Below are 26488 nucleotides of genomic sequence, written 5' to 3' on the forward strand. Positions count from 1 at the left end.
AGGACCCACAGGCCAAGGCACAAACCACAGACACTGGGCCGGGCTGCCTATGTGCTCACAGGCTGTTTATTTATCCAAGAGTAAGGAGGAGAGAGAGGCTGAAGAGAACAACCTGATGCCCCAAGGTGGTGGAGCTGAGGGGAGAAATGAATGAAAGGCTTCTCTGTGTCTTGCCGTGGGCCCCAGGTAGCTCCAGCTTCAGGTGGAGCCTCTGGGGACAGTTTAGGGGCCTCTAGGAGGGCCAGGGGTTGTTAGCTGGGGTCGGGATCCCCACAGGGGCACATACTGGGCTCGGAATGGCTTCTGTGTACACAAAATATCTCTCCACAAAAGGCACTGGTCGGGGTGGGGGGAGCTGCAGGGACGCTCCCCTATCACTGGTGAGATCCGCTGTGTCCTGAGCTGGGTCTCTGCCTTCTTGCTCTTCTCCTCTCCCTTCCCTTAGCCCAGCAGCAAGCAGGCAATCAGCGGAGGGCCAGGTCAGGCCATGCGGTGGACACTCCCCCTTCAGGGCTAATGCATCTGACCACCTCTAGGCTAAGAGTCCCAGACGGGTGACCTTGGCCGAGAGGAAGGAGTGGATGATGAACACAATGGTTTTGGGGCACGAATGCAGGTCCAGCTGCTACAGGGTGAACAGAGAGAAGGGTCAGGAGCCCACCCAGCCTGGCCTCCAGGAGAGCATCACCCCTCGACCCCCTCCACTCACAATCTCGCCTTCAGCACCCCCGAAGTCCAGGAATAGGAGACTGGCACCGTCATCCGAGGACATCTGCAGCTTCTCAAAGGGCTGACGCAGCAGCACGGCTCGGGCCGCACCTGGCTCCGCCGCCCACAGTGTGAAGCCGTGGTCGATGTGCACGGAGAGACTGCAGGCACGGCCATTCCACGTGCAGGCTGCGGGGAGGGCGTGGGCACGGGAACAGCGGCATCTCAGAGACTGCAAGCCCTCCCTCCAGTCCCCACTGGCAGCTCCAAAAGTGGGGCTTGAATGCCACCAGGGGTGGGAAGCTCACTGTCTGTCATGCCATTTGTACACCCACCCTGTAGAGAGTCACCCACACTCTAAAACACAGAAGGATGTGTGGGCAGAAAACCTACACCCCACTTCCAGACCCACAGCCAGCAGCACCAAAGGAGGAAAGGGGGATCTTCAACCCTGCCTTGGACAGGAGGCCCACTCCCTGTGAAGGCAGACCCACCAAGCCTGGCCTTTGGAGACCTTAGATGCCTACAGACTTCTTGCCCAGTTAAATGTGAATTTCAGATAGGCAATGGGTAATTTGGACCTCCTTTAACTAAAAAATTATTTGCTGTTTACCTGAAATTCAAATCCAAGTGAGTGTCCTGTACTTTTTCTGGCATCCCTACCCCAAGTGCCACCTCTCATATCCTCACCAGCAGAGTCACAAAACCAGGACAAGAAAACCCCTGGGAAACAAGTCTCACTACCTTCCAGGACACCTGCACATCCAAAAGAGAGGGCCCTCGGAGACCCCAAATCCCACTCTTGATGCCCCTCCTGAAGCATCCTAAAGAAGGACACTTGAATGCCCCTGGGGACAAGCGGCTCGTTACCAGAAAGGCACTCCCAGATCCACCCAGCCCACCTGTCGACACCTCCTGCACAGCCTCAGCGGCCCGGTGACAGCCATCCACCAGCTGGCGGGTCCAGGCAGCCAGCTCCTGCGGTGACTCCACGCTGAACAGGTGAGTGTCCACACCGTGGCGCGTGCCCGTGCGCAGGGCAAAAGAGAGCTCTGCATCGTAGGGCGCCAAGCCCTTGGAGGGGCCTGAGTGCACCAGCCTGGGGGCAGGGGGCAGAGGGCTGAGCATGAGGCCTTGGGCAGCGGGGAAGTAGTTCCGGGCCAAGGGGACGGTGACCTGGGAAGGGACCCTGCGACTCCTTTTCCAGCCAGTGGGGGGAAAGGACGTCCGGACGGTCACTGATGGAGTCACAGGAAACTATCTCCTGCCACCCTCCTCCTGGCCCCCTCAGCTCCAGCCACTCTAGCGTCTTCAAACACGCCAAGCACACTCCTGCCTCAGCCCCTCTGCTGTTCCCTCTGCCCAGCACACTTTTCCCTGATTATCTGCAGTGCTCTCTCCCTTACCTCCTTCAGACCTTCGCTCAAATGCCAACTCCTCTGAGAAGCCTTCCCTGACTTTTCTGCCTAAAATGACACCCCAGGACTTCCCTGGCAGTCCAGTGGTTAAGACTCTGTGCTTCCACCTCAGGGGGCCCAGGTTTGATCCCTGGTTAGGGAACTAAGATCCCACATGCCACACAGTCAAAAAATAAAAATAGCACTCTCCCCTATCACTCACTAGCCACATTTTTCTTTATGGTACCAGAAATTATACTTACTTTTTACTGTTTCAGTTGGCCTTTGATTGCCTTTTTCTCTAGAATACCATCTAGGGTACAAATGTTTGTCTAGCTTGTTCACTGCTATAGTCCCAGCAACTAAAACAATGCCTGGCACAAAGTAGGTGCTTAATAAACATTTGTGACCTGAATTAATGAATCACTTGACTAGGTAGAACCTTCATGACCTGCTCATCCCTAGTAGGCAGCAGGCTCCTGACACATGTGCCGGAACGCAGCCTGGAGTGAGGAGACACGAGCAACAAGGGCCCACGCCTCTCAGCTTGACTCCCACTTGCTGCATAATCTTGGGCAGTTCACTGCCCCTTTCTGGGCAGCAGACCCAAGGGTTCTATACCTTCGCCCTCTTTGGTCCTCACTCCACATGCTTTCTCTTGTAGCTTCAGTTCCCCCTCAGAGCTGTTTCTGATGCCCAGTCTCCTACTTGGCAGTCCTAAGCAACAGACTCACAGGTTCCCAAGTTTCCCACCCAAGCTCCCTACCTACCCTCCCCCCCACCGACACTTTGGACTCAACATCTTGATCCAACCTCCTCTCTTTGCACTCCCACCCCCACTCCTACTGCCCACCCAGACACCAGCTCCAAAACTCCCGTTCATCCATTCATCAGGACACCTCCCTCACCCTCCCCATCTGGCAAGTATGAAGCCTGGTTAATTTTACCACCATGTGTTTTCCAATGCAAATGCGGCCTTTCTTCTCCATCTGCTGCCTCTACCCACCTCCACTGTCTCTCCAGCATAACTGCTCCCATCCCCCTCCTCCAGTATATTTTCCGCATGGCAGCCACACAGATCCTTTTTAAAACAGGACCCGATGAGACACTTTATTCTCAGGTTAAAACTCTTCTCACTCTGTCTGCCACAGCTCTTAAGATAAAGCTAACAGTCCTTATCCAGGCAACAGAAGCTCTGCAAGATCAGGGCCTGCCAACTCCCTGCCTTATTTCTCTCCACTTCCCAGACAGAGTCTACACCCTGGTTACAGCACACTCAGAGAGCTCCATGAACCTGTGAGAGCTCTTCATGCTTCTGTCCCCTGACTATACTGTTCCCTCTGTGTAAGATGCTTTTCCACCCTTCCTTAAATAGCAAATTTCTACCCATCTGCCAAAGTCCAGCTCAAATGTCATCTTCTACCTGAAGCTTTTCCCCGCCCCCACCTGCAGGCCAGGTAGAGTTAAGTGGTTCCTACACTCTGCATTTTAAAGGCTGTTCGCAGGCCAGTCTCCTCACCAGGCTGGGTACTCCCTGAGGACAGAGACCTCTGGGGACTGTCTTTCATCTGAACCAGGCAGTACCAGGTTGGACAGAGCAGGTGTCAATGAGTGAGTGACTGATAGGACCTCATATCCTTCTGTTGATGAGGAAACAAGGCCCAGAGTGGGCAGAGACTCACTTCAGGCCACCTGGGGAATAACTCAGGGTAGAATGGGGCTGGAGTCCCCAGCTTCTGAGGCCCATCTAGAGCATCACCCCCTCCCCAACAAGCTCTGGGTGGGACACACAGTCCTGCCCTACCCGCAGATACCTGGTGGTGATAAGGGGGGCAGTACGCGCCGGCCGGCTCAAGGCCTCACGGGTCTGGGGGAGACAGCTGTAGAGGAGCAGCTCCTTTTCGGTCAGCAGGGCCAAAGTGGGTGCCGTGCCCCCGCTGGGCAGCTGCAGGAGGCAAGGCAGCAGTGAGGGGGGATGCGGAGGGGTGAAGAGAGGTGAGAGGGCCAGGGCGGGGTGAGGCAGTGAGGGGAAACGGGATTGGGAGAGAGGAAGAGAGGGGAGGAGGGGCCCCGGGCCCAGCAGGCACCTGCTCAGTCAGCCAGCCGATCCGCTTGATGTCCTGAATCCCGGCTGTGCTGGTGGCTGACAGCAGCGCCTGCAGCTCATCCTTGACCCGGGGCGTTAGAGTGTTGACCTGGGCTTGGATGGCAGCTGCCCAGGACTTGGCGCTAGCCTCATCCTTGGCCCTCAGGAAGAGGGTGTCCCGGCCATCAGCCGAGCAGATCTCCAGATACCTGCAGGCACAAGTGAGGTAGAGGGGAGGCCCGTCCACTGGACAGGTGCCCAGCCCTGAAACCTGAGCCAAGGGACCCCCATCTGCCACAAACCAGAGGAAAGCACAGGGGATGTCCATGAGAGAATCAGGAGGGATGCTCACTGCAAGGCTCCGGCCACAGTTGGGCCTCATGGGGTTTATCTATCTTATTCATCTTTTCTTGGGATAAGAGACTATCTCTCTCTTTCCAACACACATATACATACAGGCATATACACACAAATACACACACTCAAACATGTAGTAGTAGTAGTGTTAGTCGCTCCGTGCTGTCTGACTCTGAGACCCTATGGACTGTAGCCAGCCAGGCTCCTCTGTCCATGGAATTTTCCAGGCAAAGAATACTGGAGCGGGTTGCCATTTCCTACTCCAGGGGATCTTCCCAACCCAGAGACAGAAACTGTGTCTCCTGCGTCGGTAGGTGGATTCTTTGCCACTGAGCCACCAGGGGAGCCCCGCTACAAAGCACACTATATGGTTAAAAAAGAAAAGAAAAAGGCCAGGGAATGGCAAAGGGGAAGGGTGGAGAGACAAAAAGCCACACAGACAAGTGTAAGGGGAAGGTCTCAAGGAGGTCCAAGAGGAGACAGTGGCCGGGAGAGGACCTCCAAATGTCCTGTGGGGCTTGAAAGATCCACTCCCCTTTGGCATTTCCGTAACCAGTGCAGTGGGGCCGAAACTGGAGAATGGCTCACATATATCCATTCCAATGCCTTCACCTCTGCCTTCCTCCACTACAGATCTCCCCTGCAGCTAGCACTGGCCTTCAACTCAATTCTGACTGATGAGATAGAAAGGGAAGTCTTTGGGGAGGGTGTCCCTTCCCATCTGAAGCATCCATAACTGTGGCAGTTAGTTTCCAAAGACAGCTACTACCAAATTCATCTCTCCCTATATGCACAGTGTACCTCCCTTACCAAGAGGTGAAGCTTATTTCTCCTCTCCTTGACCTTCTGACTTGGTTTGACAAACAAAATGTGGCAGAAGTGCCATTTTGGAATTCCTAAGCCATCACGAAATCCAACTACCCCAAGGTCACCTACGCTGAGAGGGAAAACAAGCTAGCCACATGGAAAGGCCCTACAAAAAGAGGAATGCTTAGCCAGCCGCCAGCTGTTCCAACCACCCCTGCTGAGGAAGCAGGCACAGAGATGAAGCAGCTATCTTGGATTTGTAGCCCCTGCAGATGGCACAAGGAACAGAAGAACTACCTGGCTAAGCCAGCCCAGATTACAGAATTGTGAAAAATATCAAACTGCTATCTTCTAAGGCACTAAATTTTAGGCTGGCTGTTTATGCAGCAACAGAACAAAATACCAGGGGAACAATTCCTTTGTCTTTTGCCTTCTTCCTGTCTAGAATATGGACACATGCTTAGAGGTGCAACCACCAAGCTATTTCCAAGAAGAAAAAAATCCATACTAAAAACATCAGGAGGGGAATTCCCTGCCAGACCAGCCATCAGGACTCCATGCTTTCACTGCCAAGAGCCTGGGTTCAATGCCTGGTCTGGGAACTAGGATACCATAAGCTTCATGGTGCGGCCAAGAAAAATTTTTTAATACAAATTGTAAAAGATGGCAGGAGAAGAAGCTGGAAGCCTGATGCCTTGAGGGTATTCTTGGCCATCAGTAGCAGCCTAAATAGCTGACTGCTGGGTTTCTTTTTTATGTATGTATGTATGTATTTTTGGCTGTACTGGGTCTTCATGACTTTGCACTGGTTTTCTCTCTTAATTGTGACAGGCAGGTGCGACTCTTCGTTGTGGTGCTCAGGTTTCTCATGGCGGTGCTTCTTGTTGTGGAGCACAGGCTCAAGGCACAGGGACTTCAGTGGTTGCAGCACCTGGACGCACTAGTTGCAGTACACAGGCTTAGTTGCTCCACAGCATGTGGAATTCTCCTGGACCAGGGATGGAACCCAGGTCCCCACATCTCCGGCTTTGGCAGACGTATTCTTATCCATGGTGCCACCAGGGAAGTCTTGGACTTCTTTTTAAACATGTGGAAAATTAACTCCTCATTTATTAAGCCATTGCTTGTTGGGGTTTCTGATGCTTGCAGACCAATGTAATCTTAACACTAAGTAAAAGTTCAAAATATTTTTCATTATGCTTTGGTTACCGAATGGTGTTCCTTTGACTAGGATATTATGCTGATATGGAACCCCAGTTATATTCAAGTTACACATGTGTGCACAGGTCAAGCACATGTACATAAATGCATATACACATATGGATATTAACACAAGTACACACAAACACACATGCACAAATCTACATCCCTGCCCGTGCAAATGCTCACAGATACACACAAACACTTGCATTTACATGCCATCCTCACGTACACATACATAGAAATACAGGTACATGCTTCAGGTGATGTCTGGGATTAGGCTGGGAACCACAACTAACCTAAAGTTCTATGAGTCACAGGAAGGGCCGATACCACCTCACCTTCACCCAACACAAAAGGCCCCTTAGTGGAGCACCTGTAAGTAACCTGTGAATCACTAGTTCTTGCTTCATGGAGGAGGCTGGGGCTAGGGCATCAAGCAAGGACAGGAGGTCTGAATGCCGAACATTAATCAGACACCCTTGGCCAATGTGGGCATTGACTGGGCATTAAACCTCAGCTTTAATTAGTACCCAGAGCACAGGCCTTTCCCCCACCCCATACTGCACACCTTATTCGATCAACATGGACTGCATTCACCACTGTCATCACTCAGGGAGCTTCTAAAGCTGAGAGGGCTACCTGGAATAAGGCAAGCTCCATTCCCTTCCTGGCTGTGTGATCTTGGGCAGGTTACTTCCTCCCTCTGTCCTCATCTATAATAGCGGGGTGAAAGAATAGGACTTTGCTCATAGGGCTGCTGTGAGCATTAAATTCAATTGTGCATGATAAGCACTCAGTAATGTCGGCTAGTATCTATCTTATCGTCAATGTTAAGGGCTGCTCAGAAGTGAGGGATGGTAACCTTCCATGGCCCTGAGTGAAAGTTACCAGGTATCTTGGAACCTCAGCAGAGTTGGAAGAGACTTGAGGGGATCACTGAGTCTGATACCCTTATTTCATAAGGGAGAATCTAAAGGTTAGTGAGGAAAAGGGCCTAGTTCAAGGAGAACCAAGACTGGAATCCAGGGCTCCTCAGCAGACCAAGTTCCTCCTCAGATGTGAATTACCCAGAGGAAGAAGAGAGAAGAAAAGTACACCATCACCCCCATAACGTCACTCTTGTGTCCATTCAACAAACATTTCTTAAGCACCTACTACGTTCGGGCATTGTGCTTGTCACTTGCAACGCAAGGGATCTTTCCTTTGGCCCCACCACCTAACATGAGGGCATGTCTGTCTGAGTCGCCCCCTATGCTAGGCTTACCTGGTCTCTGGGTCTGTAGGGGTGCACCTCCTTGAGACATATGCCATCTTCAAGGACATGTGTTTGGCATCACGGAGGTCCCGGGGTAGGGGGCCAGGGGAGGAAGGCTGCCGCTGAAGGGGTGAGGCAGGAGGCGAGTCCCAGCCAACCGAGGTCCCGCTGGCAGAGTTCTTGAAATATGGTGAGACCTCTTTCATGTACTTGACTGGTTAGGGGAGAGGTCAGCAGTTACCACCATGACGTGGGCTCCCATGTAGCACATGTAACAACTGTCACTAATTCATTAAATTTTAGTTTATGTCCACTTCCCTTCCCTGGTGGCTCAGATGATAAAGAATCTGCCTGCAATGCAGGAGACCCAGGTTAGATCCCTGGGACAGGAAGATCCTCTGGAGAAGGGAATGACTATCAACTCCAGTATTCTTTGTTTGTTTGTTTTCAACGCCAGTATTCTTGCCTGGAGAATTCCATGGACAGAGGAATCTGATGGGCTACACTCCATGGGGTCACAAAGAGTCGGATACAACTAAGCAACTAACACACACACTTTCACATCACTATCCTCCTCTAAGCTAAAGTTTCTGACAGGGCTGCATGGTAGAAAAGTCTGGATGCAGGGCAACATTCATTCTTTCACCTTTCTTATTCATAGACCCATGACCACCTGGTGGACTACATTTCACAGCCTCCTTTGCAGCTAGGTATGGCCACATGACTAAGTTCTAACCCCATAAGTTTAAGTGTTTAGAGTTTCAAAACGGCTGCTTGAAGAGAATGGGCAACAACTGCAACAAGGCAGTGAGCAAGCATCAGGACAGGAGTCAGGAGATAGAATTTCTCTGCCACTGTTTTTTCTGGTTTTTGGGGTTTTTTTTTTTTTTTTTTTGGCTTCTCTGGGTCTTAGTTGTAGCATGTGGGATCTAGCTCCCTGACCAGGGATCGAACCTGGGCCCCCTGCACTGGGAGCTCAGAGTCTTAGCCACTGGACCACCAGGGAAGTCCCTCTGCCACTGTTTGCCTCTCTCTCTTCAGTCTTCTCATCTGCTAAAAGGAGGGGCTGCATGAGATAGTCCTGTGGTGGAAGCTGCCAATTTTCCTCCAAAATAGTGATAACCCTCCAACTTAAGACTTCAGTTTCCAGGTTCCCTTGCAGTTACAAAGGCCCACGTGACCAAGTCTGGCCAATAGGATGAGAACAAAAGAGATGTGTTCGGCTACCAAGTTCTGCCAATTAAAAAAGGGGAATACCCTTCCTTTCCCTGCCTTTTCCCCTGACATGGTTGAGCTGGCTGAAACACAGACTGGTGGAGCATCATCTTGACCAGGAGAACATGAGCCATACTCCCAAAGGCTGACCAATAAAACAGAAGTAAATGGATGCTGAGACTTTGGAGATGCCACATCAGACTTGAACTGCTACCTAAGAAAGCAAAGAGCTTCTATTATATTTGTGCCTGTACTTAATCCTTCAGTCTGACTCTTTGCAACCCCATGGACTGTAGCCCACCAGGCTCCTCTGTCCATGGTATTTCCCAGGCAAGAATCCTGGAGTGGGTTGCCACTTCTCCAGGGAATCCTTCCAACTCAGGAACCCAACCTACATCTCCTGCACCAGCAGGTGGGTTCCTTACCTCTGAGCCACCTGGTAAGTCCATGCTAGCCATTATCAAGCCATTAAAGCTGATTGATAATAAAATACTTTGGTCCCTCTTACTCTATCAAATAGTTGGGTTTGGCTACAAATAATAGAATATATGATACTAGTGCCTTAAGCAAGAAAAATATTTATGATTTCATGTGACAAGAAGTCTAGAGGAAAGCAATTTCAGGGTTGGTTCAGTGACTCAGTGACATTGGATCCCGGACAGGCATCCCTACCATTCTCCTGGCCTTCCCCTCATGACCACAGGATGGCTGCAACAGAGCCAAGCCATGATTCCTTACATGACAAAACCAGGAAGGAAGGAGAGAGGCAGCAAAAGGACTGTCAACTCATACCTCCCTCTTAACAGAGAGGTAAATACTTCCATGAAACCTTATATTTCATTGGCCCAACTGGACTGGCCCAACTGCATGCCAACTTCTAGCACAATCATTAGTAAGAGAGAGTAGTCATGATTGATTTAGACCAATCACAAGTCAGCCTCTGGGGCTGACTGAACATTAAAGTGAAAGTCACTCAATCGTGTTCGACTCTTTGCAGCCCCATGGACTGTAGCCTGCCAGGCTCCTCTGTCCACAGAATTCTCCAGGCCAGAATACTGGAGTGGGTAGCGGTTCCCTTCTCCAGGGGATCTTCGCAAGCCAGGGATCGAACCCACGTCTCCCACACTGCAGACAGATTCTTCACTGTCTTGAGTCACCAGGGAATCCCTGGGGCTGAGCATATTCCCACCCAATTAAATCAGGCTCTGGTAGCATGGAAGAAGGGGAAATGGTCGAAAGGCAGGCAACCAAGGTGTCCACCACATCCGACCCAGCATCTGGACTGTCTCCAATTCTGATGAGCAGCAGTCTCCTTGTCTCTGAAATGAGCTACTAGGAGGACAGTGTATATGTCAAGGTGGTTGAAAGTCTTGCCCAAGGGACTTCCCTAGTGGTCCAGTGGCTAAGACTCAGCACTTACAATGCAGGGGGCCTGGGTTTGATCCTGGTCAGGGTACTAGCTCCCACATGCTGCAAGTAAGACCTGGTGCAGCCAAATAAATAAAAAAAAATTTTTTTAATGTCTTGCCCAAGCACTGGTCTCTCTTCTCCCAGTCAGGCTGGCCCCTCAGCTGCCCTACTGAAGAGAGCCTATGCCCGCTAGCCGTGGGACAGCCTCTCTTCATCTTCTCAGCCACCTCTACCTCCACGGCCATCTAGTCTGTTGGCCATCTGATGCCTGCATTCAAAGCCCAGTCAGTATGCTCTGGCTGGGAGTGGACAGACCAGGAAGTAGGGAGAAGTTCTTGGCCCAGCTCCCTGGAAGAACCAGATAAGAAGTTATTTCTGTCACAAGAGACTGCTCAGATAGGATCCAAGGTAAACAAGGGTGAAAGTGAGAGGGACAGTGTTGGAGAAGAAGTTATGTTGAAAACAACAGCAGAGTTTTTTTTGAAAGAACTAAGCCCAGGTCTAAAGACTGGGAACTAAGGCTAAAAATGACTCATCCTCGCCATTACAGCAATGACTTACCCCAAGACTATGTCTCAAGGGGCAACAGAGGTGGGACACATCATAGCCTCTCTGTCAGTTAAACCATTTTTTTTTTTTAATCTACCTTTATTTTTCTCCTTGCTAACAGAACCCTGAGCCCTAAAGGCTGGGCTTCTCCCCAGCCCAGAGGGAAAATCTTAATTGGTTAAAGCTAATCATGATCATTCCATCCTTCTTACTTGTGATTGGCCTAGAAAGGGGCAGATAATACAATTCTGTCCAATGAGATGTGACAGAAAATATACTGCCTTCCCTTCCTCTCCTCTAGCCTTTAGAAGTTGCTGGAAAGCAGGGAGTTTGTTCTAAAGCAATGATAGTCACTTTGCCCACAGGATTGGGGTCCACACATTGAGGAATGTGAGGCCTTAAATTAAGTTAATCTACCCTGGAGCCATGCTGACTTTAGGTATTCTGGAAGAAAACCTATTTTCTTCAACGTTTAAACCTCTTTGAATGGGGTTCCTGTTACTTGCAGACAAAAGCATCCTAACTAATACAGCACACACCCATCCCCCACCGCCACTCAGGGTGCAACTGATATATCTCCCTACTATATTTAGCTCTGCTCCTCCCCTGCTTAAAGCCAAGCTCTGGCTCCCTGCACTCTTCATCCAACTTCAAGGTTTTCCAGGACCTGGGGCCCTGACTACCTCGCTGGCTTCACCTGCAGGCACATCTAGCCCTCTAATTCAATCATCCTGACCTGCTCAGAGCTCTCAGATGGTGTAGGAGCTTCCAAACACCTTTGAAAATGCAGCGTCCCCTGCACAGAATGACCTTAGTACATGGTTAGGGGACAGGTACTCTCAGACTTGAATTCCAGCTCTGTCTAGCTGTGTGGCCATTGTTGTTGCTGTTGTTTAGTCACTAAGTCGAGTCCGATTCTTCTGCGACCCCATGGACTGTAGCCCACCAGGCTCCTCTGTCCATGGGATTTCCAGGCAAGAATACTGGAGTGGATTGCCATTTCCTTCTCCAGGGGATCTTCCCAACCCAGGGAGTGAACCCACATCTCCTGCATTAGCAGGTGGATTCTTTACCACTGAGCCACCAGGGAAGCCCTTGAACAAGGTAATTCACCTCCCTGGCCCTCAATCTGAATAACAATGTATGCTCATTAATTTAATTAAATTAAATGAGATGATGTAAAACACTTGACACAGATTCTGCCCACACTCCTTAGAACTCTGCTATGCTTCTGTGTGTTGGGGTTTTCTCTCTCACCAAACTGAGAGCTCCTAGAGAACAGAAGGGGTTTCCCTGCTGGCTCAGATGCTAAACAATCTGCCTGTAGGAGACCTGGGTCCAATCCCTGGGTTGGGAGGATTCCCTAGAGGAGGGAATGGCAACCCACTCCAGTATTCTTGTCTGGAGAATTCCATGGACTGAGGAGTCTGGCAGGCTACAGTCCATGAGGTCACAAAGAATCAGACCCAACCGAGCAACACACACACACACACACACACACACACACACACACACAAAGAAGACACAAATGGGGTTTGATTGGAATTCAAGAGTCAGTGTTCTGTGAATGGAGAGGTGAATGCCAGGACAGAAAAGGTTCATTCAACAAGGAGAAGTTGCCACAGCCCAGGAGGTCCCAGCTCAGCCCAGACATTGCCCCTCAAGAAAACCTTCCCAGATGCCCACTAGATCCTGCACACCCACCACCTCTGCAGGTCCCTAGACCCCACTTCCCTATATGTCCATGTGGGAATGTGTCCTTCTCCAGGCTGAGAGCACTGGGAGGGCAGGGACCTTGACTGACTGGTCTCTGTATCCCTAGAATTCAGCAGGGATCTCTGACGCTATGTGCTCAGCAAATGGACGTTTGTCAGTTTTGAAACCAGAGAAACTGCTAGAGGCCTTGCTTGCTCAGGCCATCCTGGAAGTGGGTCCTCCTTCTCCTTGCCCACAGGAACACACTATAAATGGACAGCACACCAGCTGATGTCTGAAACAGGGCTGGCATTTCACAAACCAACCAGCCTGTCCCAGGGTGGGGGTGGGGTCCCGAAGGCCCCAGAGTGTGGCCGTAAATAGCCCAGCTCTGAGGTCTCCTCCCTGCCTCTGATTTCTGTCTGAGTCACCCTCCCAAGCAGGGCGGGGCTGCCCAAAGGCAGTAGCCTAGAGAGCTGAGAGCAAGAATGTGGCCCTGTGGCAAGGATTCTTTGAGCCTCCAAGTATAGACCCAGTTGGTGTCCACACCCTCTCCAGCCAAACCTCTGGCCCAGGAACCTGGTAAACAGTGATACTTGGGCCCATCCTCCTCAGGGAAGCAGAAACAGTCACATACAGGACACCCTGCCCTTTCCAGAGGCCCCAATTCCCAACTCTGCCAAGGAGAGAAGCCAGCACTAACCCCAAGGAGCCAGGAATAGATTACACAAGAAACACAAGGAACTGGGAGTTCCCTGGTAGCCTAGTAGATAGGATTCTGGGCTTTCACTTCTGTGGCCCGGGTTCAATCCCTGGTCGGGGAACTGAGATCCCACAAGACACACGACATGCCAAAAAAAAAAAAAAAAAAAGAAACAAAAGGAAGAGAGACAAGGCAGGACCCTTTGCCTGGCCCAGGACAATTGGAAGGGAACCTATGTGTTGCAGAGAGAAGCGGATAAATCCATCTGGCTCAACACAGCACACCCAGTACGTATCCTGGTGCTCAATAAAGGTGTGTATGACTGAATGTCTTGGTTGTGAGTCTTGGCTCAAGCCTGTCCTCTAAGCTCAGATTGTTCCTTGTCTGCTCAGTGGATGATCACTGATTTGCCCCTGCCTGAAATTACATGATCTATCCACTTGCTTACTGTCAATGCCGCTCTCCCCCATACAAAATGTAGGTTCCACGAGGGCAGGGGCCTGTTTTCTTTATTTATTAGGATATCCTCAGCATCTAGAATAGTACCTGACATATCCAGGTAATCAATAAATAAGAAATACATTAAAAAACAAATACTGACAATCCTGAGGCTTCCCAGGCTAGAGACATTGAATTGGGCTCTCAAGTGATGCAGGCTTGTGTTTAACTTCCCTGTTCTGTGACTTTGAATAAGTGACTTGACTTCTATAAGCCTCCATTTCTGCATCTTTAAAATGAGAATAAAATATATCTACCTCCTAGCATACTGAGATCCAACACTTGTAAAGCACTTTGCCGTGCCTGGCCTAGAACAGGTCTTCAACAAATCGTAATGTGGTCAGTTATTATTTCTGCTGCTGTTAGTATGACAGTATAAGGAGATGAACACAGGTGACAGACAAAGATTTCTTTTATTTTTTTTTCCAGACAAAGATTTCAATCCAAGTCCTGTCACTTGCATTCTGGCCTTGGCAAGTCCTGAGGTCTCTGTGAGCCTCAGTTTGCCTGCCTATATAAGTGGCACTGATATGCCAGCTCTCTTAATAGGGCATTGTGAGGATTCAAGTCCAGGCTGCCCACCTGTCCACTCAGGATGTTGTGACATCCCTTGGGAAGAAATGAGCTTTGAGGTCCTGTTAGTCCAGCAAGGCTGGACTATAAATAGTTCCCAGTCATTGGCAGGCCCTGCAGCAGAGCTGCCTGGATTGCCTGGGGCAACACTCTGGGGCATAAAATCTCACCTTCCACACCCTTGTACAGTCTGTCCAACTCTTTGCGACCCTATAGGCTGTAGCCTGCTAGTCTCCTCTATCCATGGGATTCTCCAGGCAAGAATACTGGAGTGGGTTGCCATGCCCTCCTCCAGGGGATCTTCCCAACCCAGGGATCGAACCCCCATCTCTTATGTCTCCTGCATTGGCAGGCGAATTCTTTACCACTAGTGCCACTTGGGAAGCCCTATATTTGCAGTATAAGAGGCACCATCTATCACACACAAACATGGTGAACTTGCAGAAACTTTTCCTCTTCAGATAAAGGAATCCTCTTCAGATAAATGTTCACAGGTGCACAAAGGGGTCATGACACTATTGTCTATAGTGCAAGAAGCTAGAAACAACACGAATTCCTTGAATATGGTCTTGCTAAATACAAGAAGTGAGTTCCTTGGCAGATCACTCAGTCCTGTTCACAACTCTATCCCCAGTGCCTACACTGAGTCTTGGCACAGAACAGGGGCTCAGTATATATTGGGTAAATGAACGTCTGAATCCCAATAATGGGATATTGCGCAACCATTAAAGAGAATGAAACAGAGCTACATGAGCTGAGTTGGAAAGAGGTCCTCAACTTGCTCAATGATAAAAACTAATATGGAAACTTCTCTCTGGAAGTGTGTGAAAATATTAGCCATGGGTAACATTAATCTATGAGAAGATAATTGCTCTGCACTTTCCTGGATTTTTTTAATTTGTGTTTAGTCACTCAGTCGTGTCCGACTCTTTGCGACCCCATGAACTGTACCCTGCCAGGCTCTTCTGTCCATAGAATTCACCAGGCAAGAATACTGGAGTGGGTTGCCATTTCCTTCTCCATTTTTTAATTTAAGTGTATATTGTTTTTGACATTTTTTAAATTCTATTTTTCAAAAATATACCACATTCCAAACTATCTTAGCCAGGATTCAAAGACAAGGGCCTCATCAACTCAGGAAGCCTACTAGGATCTTAGTAGTGGGAGAAAGAAGCACTTATTGAGCATCTACTATATACCAAGCATGAGAGCTCAAATCTCACTAACACATCATCACTTAATCACACCAATTCAATGAGACTGATGCATTGTTAAACTGTTCTATTTAACAGTTGAATAAGTTGAATAAACTGAGTCTCATGGATGACATGGCTTGCAGTGCAGGATAAACATTTAAGAACATGGGCTTTGACATCTGACAGATGTAACTTCAAATTCCATCTCTGCCTCTGTATGACTTTGGGCAAGTAGCTTCACCTCTATAAGTTTCAATGTTCTTATCTGTACAATGAGATGAATGATGTACCTTGAATCATAGCAGTGGTTTTGAGGCTCCAATGAGATAACATACAGAAGGCATTTAGCACAGTATCCAGGACATTGTAGGTGCTCAATAAACAGCAGACATACCATCACTATTATTAACATTCTTATCATTACTGTTATAATTCCCTCCACTACCATCAGCAACCAGCCCATATTGTTAATGGAGGCCAAAACCTGCCTCCAGAGTCCCACAAGCATTTTAATCAAAGATGCAAGGAACAGGCCAGAGCTGGATTAAGCCAAGTTTTGTCTGTGGGGAATCATATGGCCCTAAGCCATGTATGTGCTCAGCCAAATTAATGTTTTCCTGAGAACAATGATTAGAACAACAGGTCTTTGCAGTCACGGGGGGGACCAGACAAGGGCTCCATTCACACCTCTGTTCCCAAGACAAGAGTCCCTCAGACACCTCTCAGGCACAGCTACACTCACCTGAACTGAACAGGGTGACCTCAGAATAGCTGCATCAGTTAACAACATCCCACTTTTGACAGTAGTGATATATGGAGCCAAATTTCAGGCAGGATATCTGGCAGTACCCATCTGCCGGAGGACAGGCTGGCAGGGACCTGGTTGTGGAGTTCTGAGGACTCATAATGGAAACTCTCAGGAGTCAGTCAAACCCAGAATGAGCCTGGAACCCCCTTTTAAACATTTAGGAAAGTCAACTGCAATTGAGGAGGTTAAAGGCAAAGTAGAAAGATTCAGAGATGTCCCCTCCTAGGGATCACTTCCCCCAAACTCACCAGCATCTAGGCTTGGTGCCAGGCCTGGGGATCTGAGACAAACTACACATGATTCCTGCCCTCAGAGACTTTCAAGTTTACTGGAGAAAACAAAAAATTGCTGCTGCTGATACGATTATGATGAAGGTTGACATTGATCAAATGCTTACCATGTGGAAGACACTGTGCCATAAACTTCAAGTGCACTGTCTCATCCTTTTAAATAGCAAACAAAATAAACATAAATGAGTGCCTACTTATGCACACTGGCCTCAGCACATAACACGCATTATTTCTTAATCTTGCAACTACCATGAGAAGTGGGTATTATCCAAGGCAGGGTCAACAGTGGCCTCTGCAATCAGAGAAAACTAGGTTTGAATTCTTTGTTGTTGTTGTTATTGTTGTACTGCATAGCATGCAGGATTTTAGTTCCTTGATCAGGGACTAAACCCCTTCCCTTTGCAATGAAAGCACAGAGTCTTAACTACCAGAATGCCAGGGAAGTCCTTAGGTCTGAATTCCAATTTAGTCCTAATTGAGTCTGCCAATTTATTGGTTGTATGACTTGAAGGAAGTTACTTATTTTTTAACAAATCTTGGTGATTTTATCTGTAAAATGGGGATTATAGCAATTCCTACTATTCTTTGTATTTTTATGTACATACCATTCTCTGCCGTATCTTTTAAAAGCCTGATATTTATGTGAGGTGAACCTTCTCTTCTTTGTACAAAGTACTAAAATTGACTTTATTCATTTTTGCCCTTTAGAATTATCTTTTAATGCATCAAAGGCTCCCAGTTGCCAGCCTTGCTGGGGAGCTGTGTAGGGAGTGGAGGCATTTGGCAGGTCCCTCCCTTTTCCCCCAGGCACAGTCTCCAAGGGCCTGGCTCCAGATACTTGGACACAATGGCCCTCTCTAAGAAGCAGACAGACAAGTACTGGCTGCCAGTTTGGGCCCAGACTCTGTTCACAAACACATCCCTGTAGCTGAGAATAGGCTCAAGACACTTGTGCAAAATCCTGACCTCACAGAAGAAAAGATCCAGAAGGCAGGCTGAGGTTGCTGAGCCCGTTAGGCTGGGAATATAGGGTTCTGGCTGGCAACAACAGTTTGCCAGTGACATCTTTCCTTCTAGGAGGTTCTCAGGGAGCTCTGTACCCACCAAGCCCTAGATCTCAGGGAAGATGCCCTGCTACCATGCCAAGTTCACATCCAAAGGATAGGCCATGGCTCCTTGGAAAGTGAAAGTGGAAATCACTCAATCGTGTCCGACTCTTTGCGACCCCATGGGGTATGCAGTTCCTAGAATTCTCCAGACCCGAATTCTGGAGTGGGTAGCCTTTCCTTTCTCCAGGGGATCTTTCCAACCCAGGGATCGAACCCAGGTCTCCCTCATTGCAGGCAGATTCTTTACCAGCTGAGCCACAAGGGAAGCCCAAGAATGCTGGAGTGGGTAGCCTATCCCTTCTCCAGCGGATCTTTCCAACCCAGGAATCGAGCCAGGGTCTCCTACATTGCAGGCGGATTCTTTACCAATCGAGCTATCAGGGAAGCCCCTGGCTCCTTGGAGGTGGCCTTAAGAAGTGGGATGAGGGCAGGGAAGTTCTGAACAATGTGATCACTGATTGGGTGCTGGGGAGGAACCTAGGCCCAGAGAGGCTTCTAGGAGCTCTGGCTGTAGACTGGGGCAGCTGCCTGTTCTCCACAAACTCTCCCAAGTCTCAAGGACCAGCCTCAACCCAGCATCTTAGCTTCCTCACATCTTCCAGGCTCTTCAGATCACCCGTGCAATTCAAAGATTCTTGACCCCAGTTCTCACCCCCAGCCCTTTGCTGCCTTGTGTGGAATTATCTCCTTCTACAAGGCTACTGGAGAGCAGCTGAGACAGATTTCAGGTAAGAAAAACCTGGGGGTGAGGGGGAACAAACTAACAAGAAGGCTACAACATCAATTGCATGCATGCATGCTCAGTCATGTCCATCTCTTTGCGACGCTATGGACTGCAGCCTGCCAGGCTCCTCTGTCCATGGGATTCTCCAGGCAAGAATACTGGAGTGGGTCGCCATGCCCTCATCCAAGGGGACCTTCCTGACCCAGGGATCAAAGCCTCAGCCTCCTGAGGCTTCTGCATTCATAGGTGGTTTCTTTAATGCTGAGCCAGTTGGGAAGACCCATAACCTCGAGACTCTTCTTTTATCCAAGCCTCCTTAGGTCAAACCACCATGGCCCCAACCTCCTTGCTGCCATTCTTTTTCTCTTTTAATATTTATTTATTTATTTGGCTGCCTCGGATCTTAGTTGGGGCCCACTGAATCTTCACCGCATCATGAGGGATCTTTCATTGCGGTGCAGACTCTGTTGTTGCAGCACGCAGGCTCAGTAGTTGCCGCACACAGGTTAGTTGCTCCGGGCATGTGGGATCTTAATTCCCCGACCAGGGATTGAACCCGCATCCCCTGCATTGGAAGGTGGATTTTTAACCACTGGACTGCCAGGGAAGTCCCTCCTTGCTGCCATTCTGCATCTATTGTTGCCTCCGTCCAAACCAAGTTGATGCTGTAAAGCCCAAAGCTGACCATGTGAGCCCCTGATGAAAAACCCTTGAAACAGCTCTGTTTTCCTCCAAATTCCTTTAGTCTGGCACTCAAGGCCCTGCAGGATCTGTCAATCTGAATAGCCTCCTCTTTATCCACCCGCTTCCTCATACCTAAACTCGGATAAAGCTGAATTACTTCCCAGGCAGTTCCCCAAGTAAGTCAAGTCATTTCACCCTTCCCTTTGGCTCAGACAACTTCCATTCCTGGAATGCCCTTTCTCTACACCATTCCCACCTCTGCTTATTGTTCATAAAGTGCCAGCATCCCTCCTCCAGGAAGTCTTTCCTGACCACTTAGAGAAAAGAGACCACTGCTTCCTCCGACCTGTGGGCAGACTCCATCTCAGCACCCATGCCAAGATGGTGATCTGGTAGGTTTGCTTAGCTATCTGCTCCATGAGACAGAGTCCCCTTGAAATCGCTGAGTAGGGCAGTATAAAGGGAAGAGGAGAGAAAGAGAAAGCAGCAGACTGCTTTCATCCAAAAGGGAGGAAAAATACGCGAAGATTATAAACAACTTTATGCCAAGAAATTTGGCAGCTTAAATGAAATGGACAAATTCTTTGTAAGACATAAACTACCAAAACACATTCAAGGAAAACACAGAACATCTAAAATTGTCTTATTAAAGACATTAAAATCGTGACTTCCCTGGTGATCCAGTGGTTAGGACTCTGCACTTCCACTGCAGGGGACCAGGCTTTGATCCCTGGTCAGGGAACTAAGCTCTCATATGTTGCAAAGTGTGGCAAAAAAAATAATAATAATAAACTTTTCTGTAAAGGTAGTTTCCCTGGAGACTGCTACCAAACATTTAAGCAGGAAATAATACCAATTCTATGTAAATGTGATGGGACAGGAGAGGAGTTACTAACAGAAAAAAGTGAAAATGTTAGTCTGACTCTTTGCAACCCCATGGACTGTAGCCTGCCAGGCTCCTCTGTCCACGGAATTCTCCAGGCAAGAAAACAGGAGTGGGTAGCCATCCCCTTCTCCAGCCTACTATGTGCCAAATGCTATGCTGGACAAGAGGCAGGCCAGGCTCCACCCAGCAGCCTGCAGCAGGGCTTGCCAAGGAAAGATCTTGCCCAGTGAAAACTTTTAGAGAACACAAGTGCTGGAGACCCTCAGTCCTGGGATGGTACGTATACTGTATCTCTTCCCTACTCTGTCGGCACTAAACATTGCAAATCAATTCCAACTCCTTTCCGCTGCTGAGTTCAGATAAGATTTCCCAATCTTTCCAAATATGGAACTCCCAGGAGCCACCAAGGAAACTGACACTCAGAATGAAAGCTGTTGGACATCTCTGATCTAGCTTAACCCCAGCAGATACGAGAACTGAGGCCCAGAGAAGATGAGGGTCTTGCCCAAGGCCAGATTAATTACAGGGCAGAGAGGATTGTAGATGCTGATTTTTTAATGGCTTGTGTGGAGTCAGTTCCATCACTCAGTCATGTCCAACTCTTTGAAACCCCATGGACTGCAGCACACCAAGCTTTCCTGTCCATTACCAACTCCCGGAGCTTGCTCAAACTCATGTCCATTGAGTCAGTGATGCCATCCAACCACCTCATCCTCTGTCATCCCTATTTTAGACGGTGTTCATATTTTGTCCCCCCATTCAATAGTGGGCTCTTTTAGGCAGGCCCTGGGTCCGGTTTAACTTCTACTCCAATGCTCTGCACATCAGGTACATAGTAGGTCTCTGGAAAGGCATCTTGGCTTTAATAAGGAAGGAATGGAGTGAATGAGGTAGACAGAGGCTTGGGTATTAGCCCCGATACCAGGAAATGCTTCAAATGTCTAACACTCAAAGATACTACCGTTTCAGAATGATCCACACTAAGAACCCAGAAAGAGACATTCTCTACCTAAGATGAGGAGGGGAGGGGGACTTCAGTGTGGATTAGAGACGTCTCTACAGTAGAAATTTTACCATCTATGAACTAAATTTTCAAACAGCAGAGACTAAAAGAGCTTTTCAAGTCAACCGAAATATGACATTTTGATGAATTTCAACTATTTCAAACTGCATTACTGGCTATAAATATCAAAGTGATGAGGCATGTGGAAAGAAAGTCTCCTATATCCATCTCCTTTATGTGTGATCTCGTTATTTAACTTTGCTGTTAAAATGTGATTGATGTCCTTAAGCTTTCAGGGATCAATCCTGCAGAGTCAGCTTTAAGTGTATATTTAAAAATGCAACAGCAGCATTTGAATAGACACACAGTACATTTAAATAACTAATAAAATGTAAAAATAAAATAAAACGAAATGAGAGAGAATCGAGGTCAGGGCCATAGAATGGCAAAGATCACCCAGGGATCCAGAGCCTGTTGGTTTCTGTGGCCTCTTGGAGACCTCTTTGGCAACCTGTCAGGACCTAGGCCTGGGGCTCAGTGAAGCAGCTTCGCTGGCCATAGCATTCTCCATCAGCCCCCGCCACCTCCCTGTGTCTGTTCTGGGCCAGGAGCCAAAGACACATTCCTCGGGCCCCCATGGCTTCCGGAACTGACAGAGTAGAATTTGACGAAAGGGCTGAGCAAAGCAGAAACCTCCTGACAGAGATGGCAAAAGGCAGAAGCAGGACCACCCCAGCAAGAGACTATAACAAGTGAAGGGAAACTGAGGCTGGGAGAAAGCAAAGGTCTCATCTAAGACCACACAGTGAGGGGAGAGTGGCAGGGAGCCACCAAGTTTCCCTCCCCTCCAAAACATATTCCTCTTGGATCCTAGCTGGAAGAAGCCAGTGTCCTGCTACATAAAGGCCAAGTACCCTCCCAAGGCAGAATGGGTCGCAGGGTTCTAGGGCCCCTGGGTGATAGGAGGATTCAGAGTTGAGAGCTCCCCTGGTTTCTCAGGCAAGATTCTAAGTCTCCCCTTCCCCAGTCCCCACCCGTTTCCTCCCTTGTGTCACTCATCAAGTGGCAGTTCCGACCATGAACCTTTCATCCTAGTCCCACAACCCAGCAAGGCAGAAGTTATATCCCTGCCCTACAGATGAGAAAACTAAGGCTCAGGGAAATGAAGTGACTTACCCAAGGTCAAACAGCTAGGGAGTGGGAAAGAGGAAATGAAGCCCAGATCTGTCTGGCTCTGAAGCAGCTCTATCCCCACCACACCAATTTCTCAAGGCAGGTTTCCAAGCTGTTTCTGTTTTCAACTCTGCCCATCTCCCAGACCCCACTGCTTGAGGCCTGGGGTGGGTAGGGAAGAACTGAACACCCCTGGGGTCCCCAATGCTTACCTTCCAGCACCACCTCTTTGCCTGTCTTCTTCAGGACTTGCACCGCTTCATCATGGGTGGCAGAGGAAAGGTCCTCCCCATTCACGGACAGGATGGCATCCCCCACAAAGAGGGCCTCCGTCTGATCGGCTGCCAGCCCCTTGAAGATCTTGGAGATGAGAATAGGCATCTTGTTCTCTCGGCCCCCTGGATAAGCACAGAAAGAGGAAGAAACTGAGGCAGACACTCCAACACTTGCGAGTCACAACTAGGCAAAATTATTTCTGAAGGTCTCCCACTGTGTCCAGCCCAGTACTGGGAAAGCGGCAGTGCAGTGCAAAGAGAATCTCAGAAAAGACCCTTAGAAGTTTGGGGCACTAGTGATACCTAAAAGGAATTTTCTAAATTTATAATGTTATAATGGATCTTTTGGTTAAGTGCTTTGGGTGGTCACAAATGTTTGAAGAACTTACAAGATGCTTCAATAACTTTTTCTTATTTTGGATTTTAAGTGAGTTTCCCATAATGGGGGAACCCACTGATAACTTCTAATTGAAAATAAAGATAGAAGTCAGTTACTGCTATGGCCACAAAGCTGAAAGCTTCACAACCTAGGTCTCAGACTAGAAACCAGGGCTTTAAAGTCTAGAGATTTCAAAAGCCTATCTTGCATCTCTGATGCAAAAATACCAAAAAAAATCAAATATTAATACATTTTACCATATTGCTTTATTTCTAAGCTCTTGAAATGTCCTTTTAAAATAATAAACAGTAATAACAGTTTGTATTAGTTCCACATACCAAGTGCCAAGCACCATGCTAAATGCTTTCAATCTTGTTTCATTGCATCTTCACAACACCCAATCACACAGGCATGCTCAGATTCCTATTGGGAAGGTTGAAGTGTGGAGAGAAACCCCTTGTCCAAGGTCACCCAGCTAATCAGTGGCAAAGCAAATATCTGAACCTAGGTCTCCTGGCTCCTGAACCAACACTCTTAGCCCTCTGGTAGGCTGCAAGTCAGGCCCTCAGATACCACACTATCGCTCCATCCTCAAAGATGAGGAACAAGTGGCCCAGGGAGAGGAGGTCATAATTTCAAGGTGACTCAACAAACTGGTGGCAGAAGTAGGACTGGAATGCCTCTCTGGACCCCCACATAGGCCCAGCAGTTTGCTCACTGCAGTGCAGAGAGCTTGAAGCCTAGGAAAGGAAGGAGTTTCTATTTATATTGAGTTGGCCAAATGTTCATTCACGTTTTTCTAAAAGATGATATGGAAAACCCCAAATGAACTTTTTGGCCAACCCAGTATCTATCTGCCCTCTTCCACCTGAAACTAGGGACTTCAGGTAAATTTGAATCCATGGCCATTCCTCGATGCCTTGGGCTGGGCTGGACCCTAAAGGAAAGGTCAACATAGCAACAGGAGTTTAGTCTCCACTCATGGAGAATTGAACGGAGCTGGTATTCCTCCTGACACCTCCTAAAAGTCCCTTTACCCCCACCTGGGAGTATGAAGCTAGGGAGTAACTTTCTGTGACCCTGAAAAATCCTCTTCCTCTCCAAGACTCAGTTTGTCTATCTGCAAAATGGGATGTTACATGAACATTAAGTTCCTTCCTGCTTTAACACAGAGTGTACAATTTCTGCATTGATCTGTTGCCCTATCCCATGCTGGTGTTTGACAGCAAAATAGGTGTCCACTCCCTGGCTTTCTCATTAACCACTTTTCAGATCCCTTTGGTCGGTTGCATGTAAGTTTGCCCTTCCCTGGGGAAAAATTGACTTCTCTGATCACTCTTTAGTGGCTTGATAATTGAGGTTCAAATCCCAGCTCTGTCACTCACTGACTGTGTGATCCTAGGAAAGTCATTTTACTTTTCCAAGTTTCAATCTCCTCACCTGCTAAGTGAAGATTATACGTCCTATCTTTTAGTACTTGTTGCCAGGATGAAATGGATCCTGAGCCTAGAGTACTGGGCATAGCACTCGAAACACAATGGTAGCCAAGTCACCAGCATCCCCACCCCCTCAGGAAGGAATGGTGAACGCACTTTGGGAGTCTTCCCTGACCTTCATTTCTCCTCTCATCTAACAGCAGTAACTATCTAGGCACCTATTATGTGTTGGCAGAGCGAGTATTTTGGACACCTATTTTCATAGAAACAACCCAATTCTATTATTACTCTCATTATATAGTTGAGAAAACTCAGGGCCAGAGATGGGAAAGGGCTTCCCAGGTGGCACTAGCGGTAAAGAACCTGCTTGCCAATGCAGCAGACATGAGAGACGTGGGTTTGATCCCTGGGTCGGGAAGATCCCCTGCAGGAGGAAATGGCAACCCACTATCTTTGCCTGGAGAATCCCATGGACAGAGGAACCTACCAAGCTACAGTCCGTGGGATCTTACCACACAAGTTCACAAAGGTGATTCTGGACTTCAGTCTGGGTTGCACCTTAAAGAAAGCTGTCAGTACTGGGGGCTGAAAGCCCATCTCAATCCTGTGATGGTGGATAATTAGGACTCTTCACCTACATACACAGGCTTCCTAGGTCCTCAGATTTCCAGATCCTTTCCGGTCCCCTGTCTGTGAGCTCAGCCCAGTTGGCACCTCCACCTAGTCGCCATCCCAGCCATGCTTCCTACGCCAGGCCTTACCCCTCCTTCCCTTCTACTTTGACTGTATCTTGAAGACTTCCTCCTCCTTTCCCTAGCAGCACCCCAGGCCTCAGTCTCCCTTCTCTACCCTTTGCTCTCCTGGGGTCCCTCTTGTCCTTGATGCCCATGCAACTCCTGAGAGGCAGTCTTTGCCTCTTTGCCTCGGCACACGACTCCCCACCGACCTGTCCTTGGTGTGCGCCCAAAGCCGTCCACACCTGTGCCTTCTGACTGAGACCTCAAAGCTCTCTTCGACCTTGGTGCTCTGGTGCCCTCGGTTCTGTCCTCCCAGACGCCGTTACCCCGGACAGAAGTCCACCAACTCCACGTCCTCAATACGCTTCCAGCCCCCGCGATCCCTGCGCCTCAGCGGTCCCACAGACAACAAGACCCGTGCCCTCGGCGCCCCCGCGCCCACCTTTGATGCTGATACCCAGCCCGCCGGCGTCGGCCTTGCGCACCGTCACGCGGCGCGGCTGGAGCAGCAGCGCCTCCGGCAGCGGCGGGGACGCGGCGCCCGATTCGGCGGCGCCGTTGAGCTGCGCGGGCTCCGGCTCCCGCTGGGCACCGGGCTCTGGTCCGGGCTCGCCGTCGGCGGGGCTCACGGTCAGCGCGTCCTCCTCTAGACTGAGCAGCACCCGCTGCCACCGCTCGCCGCCAGCCCCCGAGCCTGCCCCGGCGTGCAGTTCCAGCAGCCCGGTGCGCGGGGCGCGCCTGCCTGACGCCATCTTCGCCTCCGAGCCCCCGGGCCGCCGCGCTTGCCCTGCCCCCGCAGTGCCCGGCCCGCTCCGACCCAGCGCCCAGAGCTGAGGGCAGCGGGGGCCCAGCTGGGCCAGCTGCCACCCTATCCCAGGCCGCTGGGGGTGGAGCCTCGGTGGGCGGGGCTGTGTTGGGGTGTGGCTAGCAGCGAGGGGCGTGGTCACCGGCAAGCTGGAATAGGCTGTGGCGGGCTCCGGGAGCCAGAGGGAATACTGTGAGACTACATTACTTTGCCCACAAAAGTCCATATAGTCAAAGCTATGGTTTTTCCAGTAGTCACGTACAGATGTGAGAGTTGGACCACAAAGAAGGCTGAGCGCTGAAGAATTGATGCTTTCGAACTGTGGTGCTGGAGAAGACAATCTTGACAGTCCCTTGGACAGCAAGGAGATCAAACTAGTCAGTCCTAAAGGAAATCAACCCTGAATAGTCATTGAAGTATGGATGCTGAAGCTGAAGCTCCAATACTTTGGCCACCCGATGCGAAGAGACAGCTCATTAGAAAATACCCTGATGCTGTGAAAGATGAAGGGCAGGATGAGAAGGGGA

The 26488-nt window shown here is 49.3% G+C and overlaps 1 protein-coding gene across 1 annotated transcript; it reads right to left on the reverse strand.

The window, feature by feature from the left end:
* Positions 1-44: 44 nt before the first annotated feature.
* On the reverse strand, positions 45-26050 carry SNTA1 (syntrophin alpha 1). Its single transcript, XM_020902524.2, has 8 exons — positions 25599-26050; positions 22542-22727; positions 7823-8027; positions 4193-4400; positions 3920-4050; positions 1611-1807; positions 710-897; positions 45-625 (listed from the first exon to the last, which is right to left on the reverse strand). Exons 1-8 carry the CDS (start codon positions 25906-25908, stop codon positions 533-535), a joined length of 1518 nt encoding a protein of 505 aa, XP_020758183.2. The 5' UTR covers positions 25909-26050; the 3' UTR covers positions 45-532.
* Between the last annotated feature and the right edge of the window lie 438 nt (positions 26051-26488).

The sequence above is a fragment of the Odocoileus virginianus genome, chromosome 9, assembly GCF_023699985.2.
Source record: "Odocoileus virginianus isolate 20LAN1187 ecotype Illinois chromosome 9, Ovbor_1.2, whole genome shotgun sequence".
Classification (NCBI taxonomy): Eukaryota; Metazoa; Chordata; class Mammalia; order Artiodactyla; family Cervidae; genus Odocoileus; species Odocoileus virginianus.

Bases quoted from the DNA above. Each gene is read 5' to 3' on its own strand.
- SNTA1 (XM_020902524.2), bottom strand. From the start codon at position 25,908: ATGGCGTCAGGCAGGCGCGCCCCGCGCACCGGGCTGCTGGAACTGCAC. The intron at 22,728-25,598 runs GTGGGCGCGGGG...GTGCTTATCCAG, and splicing joins GCTGGGTATCAGCATCAAAG to GGGGCCGAGAGAACAAGATG. The intron at 8,028-22,541 runs GTAAGCATTGGG...TCCCCTAACCAG, and splicing joins CAAAGAGGTGGTGCTGGAAG to TCAAGTACATGAAAGAGGTC.